Source organism: Mesitornis unicolor, unplaced genomic scaffold (genome assembly GCF_000695765.1).
Source record: "Mesitornis unicolor isolate BGI_N332 unplaced genomic scaffold, ASM69576v1 scaffold1938, whole genome shotgun sequence".
NCBI lineage: Eukaryota > Metazoa > Chordata > Aves > Mesitornithiformes > Mesitornithidae > Mesitornis > Mesitornis unicolor.
The window spans coordinates 55,684-57,750 of record NW_010202462.1 but is presented as its reverse complement, the minus strand read 5'-3'; the positions used below and the strand labels follow the sequence as shown (position 1 = coordinate 57,750).

Here is a 2,067-nt window from a genome sequence, read left to right as displayed (position 1 = left end):
GTAGGGAAGGAGTGTAGCTTCCACGCTACACACACGTAAGAGAACAAGAGATGTTTTCTGGATTCTGTTGTCCAAGAGAAAGGGAGGTCCAGTTCCGGGCCCCTCAGTTCAAGAAGGACAGGAACTGCTGGAGAGAGTCCAGCGTAGGGCTACAAAGATGATGGAGGGAGTGGAGCATCTCCCTTCTGAGGAGCGGCTGAGGGAGCTGGGGCTCTTTAGTTTGCAGAAGAGGAGACTGAGGGGAGACCTCAGTCATGTTTATAAATATTTAAAGGGTGAGTGTCACGAGGATGGAGCCAGGCTCTTCTCGGTGACAAACAATGATAGGACAAGGGGTAACGGACACAAACTGGAACACAGGAGGTTCCACTGAAATTGGAGAAGAAACTTCTTCTCAGTGAGGGTGACAGAGCACTGGCCCAGGCTGCCCAGAGAGGTTGTGGAGTCTCCTTCTCTGCAGACATTCAAAACCCGCCTGGACGCCTTCCTGTGTAACCTCATCTGGGTGTTCCTGCTCCGGCAGGGGGATTGGACTGGATGAGCTTTGGAGGTCCCTTCCAATCCCTAACGGTCTGGGATTCTGTGATTCTGTTACCTTATCAAAAGCAAAACCAAAAGCCCCTCAGCAATAAAAATGCACACTTCCCTTGGGAAAAGGTTATGTGAGTATTTTGTGTTGATTAATGTTGATTTAATGAAGCAGTTCTCCATTTATTTGGTATATTAACCATTAGTTTTTTCTTTCTTCTTTTTTTATTTTCCTACAGGCGTGGTAAACCTCTCTACATATGCAAGGAGAGATACAAAGTGCTTGAGCAGCAGTGGGTGTCTCATACTTTTGATCATATCAATAAAAGATGGGGGCCACATTACAATGGCTTGTAAATCATCATCATCACCTACGTACCGTATCACTGGTGTTACCATGAACGAATGCATCTTGGCTGACAATAGCTTTAATTGAATGGAAGTTCAGCTCTTTGGCTCGGGGTGGAGTGGGGTATGGGCATAAAAGGGAAATAGAACTTTGTCAACACGTGAATTTTTTGCAAAATCAGCTGCTGTTGCTACTAAATAACGATACAGTAATTTGAAATGAAATCCTCAAAATGGTATGAGCAATCTGATTGCACTCAGTAGTTAATTTGTTTTTTAAAGCCCATTATTGTTAAGAAGCACAAATTTCACTTCCAGGGATAGCTGTCAGGTTTTTATTTTTCTCTGTGTGGAGTTGAGTTTTTAGCAGTTTTTGCTGAAGCAGTGTATGTGTCTACTACATCTACTAAATCTGTTGGCTAAAATTTCTTTGCCTCTTTTGTGTTGGTTTGAGGTTTTTGCTTGATAGGTGTTTGTAGTTAGACAGGACTTGTAAAACACTTGTGAGACTGCATGGTAACAATTGGTCTGAAAGTTGAATTTTAAAGAGTATTTCACTTATCATGAGAGGTCTGTTGAAATATTTCAGGCATTACTGAAAACTTACGCGTTCTCAGGAATTTCATTTTTTTCTCCATAAATAAGTGAAATAGCTGTAAATTAGGTCTCTTACTACTCTCAGTGTAATCCAGAACACATATTCCTTCTTTTTTTCTTCTTTTTTTCCAGAAAGGAGATGTTTTTCCATTTCAATTGGATAACCTGTTAGTGATAACCCATACAGAAATTGCTGTATATAGAGAATTTGTATGGTGCCCAGCATAGCAGATCCCAGTTACAGGCGTAACAACCATAAGCCTGCCTGTCACTTCAAACCAGACGTGTGTTTCAGAATGACTGGACTGGAAACGTGCAGGCTATTCTGCAAATGAAATGTCATTTTGTATCTTTCCTGTCATTTCAGGAGGTCCCTCTGTATTGTGTTTGTTTAGAGTAATCACTGTTCTTTCTGCTTGGTTTCCTAAAAAGGACAAAACCCAAACCAACAGAGATAGCCTAGATGACCACCCAATGCACATGCAGCCTCACTGGATGAATGCCAAAACAGTTTACGGTTAGAGGGCTGAAAAACTACTGAGAACAGGCATGCCTGGGCGAAACCCCACAGTGTAAGTAAGTAGGAAAGATTAT

The 2,067-nt window shown here is 41.9% G+C and overlaps 1 protein-coding gene across 1 annotated transcript in view; it reads left to right on the top strand.

Moving 5' to 3' along the window:
* The window catches only part of UBR3 (ubiquitin protein ligase E3 component n-recognin 3 (putative)), a 97,504-nt gene extending 96,209 nt beyond the window's left edge, over positions 1-1,295 (top strand). Inside the window, exon 39 of the mRNA XM_010190394.1 lies at positions 768-1,295. Within this exon, the coding sequence (XP_010188696.1) occupies positions 768-885 (118 nt within the window). The 3' untranslated portion in view covers positions 886-1,295. The remainder of the gene's footprint in view (positions 1-767) is intronic.
* Positions 1,296-2,067: the final 772 nt, after the last annotated feature.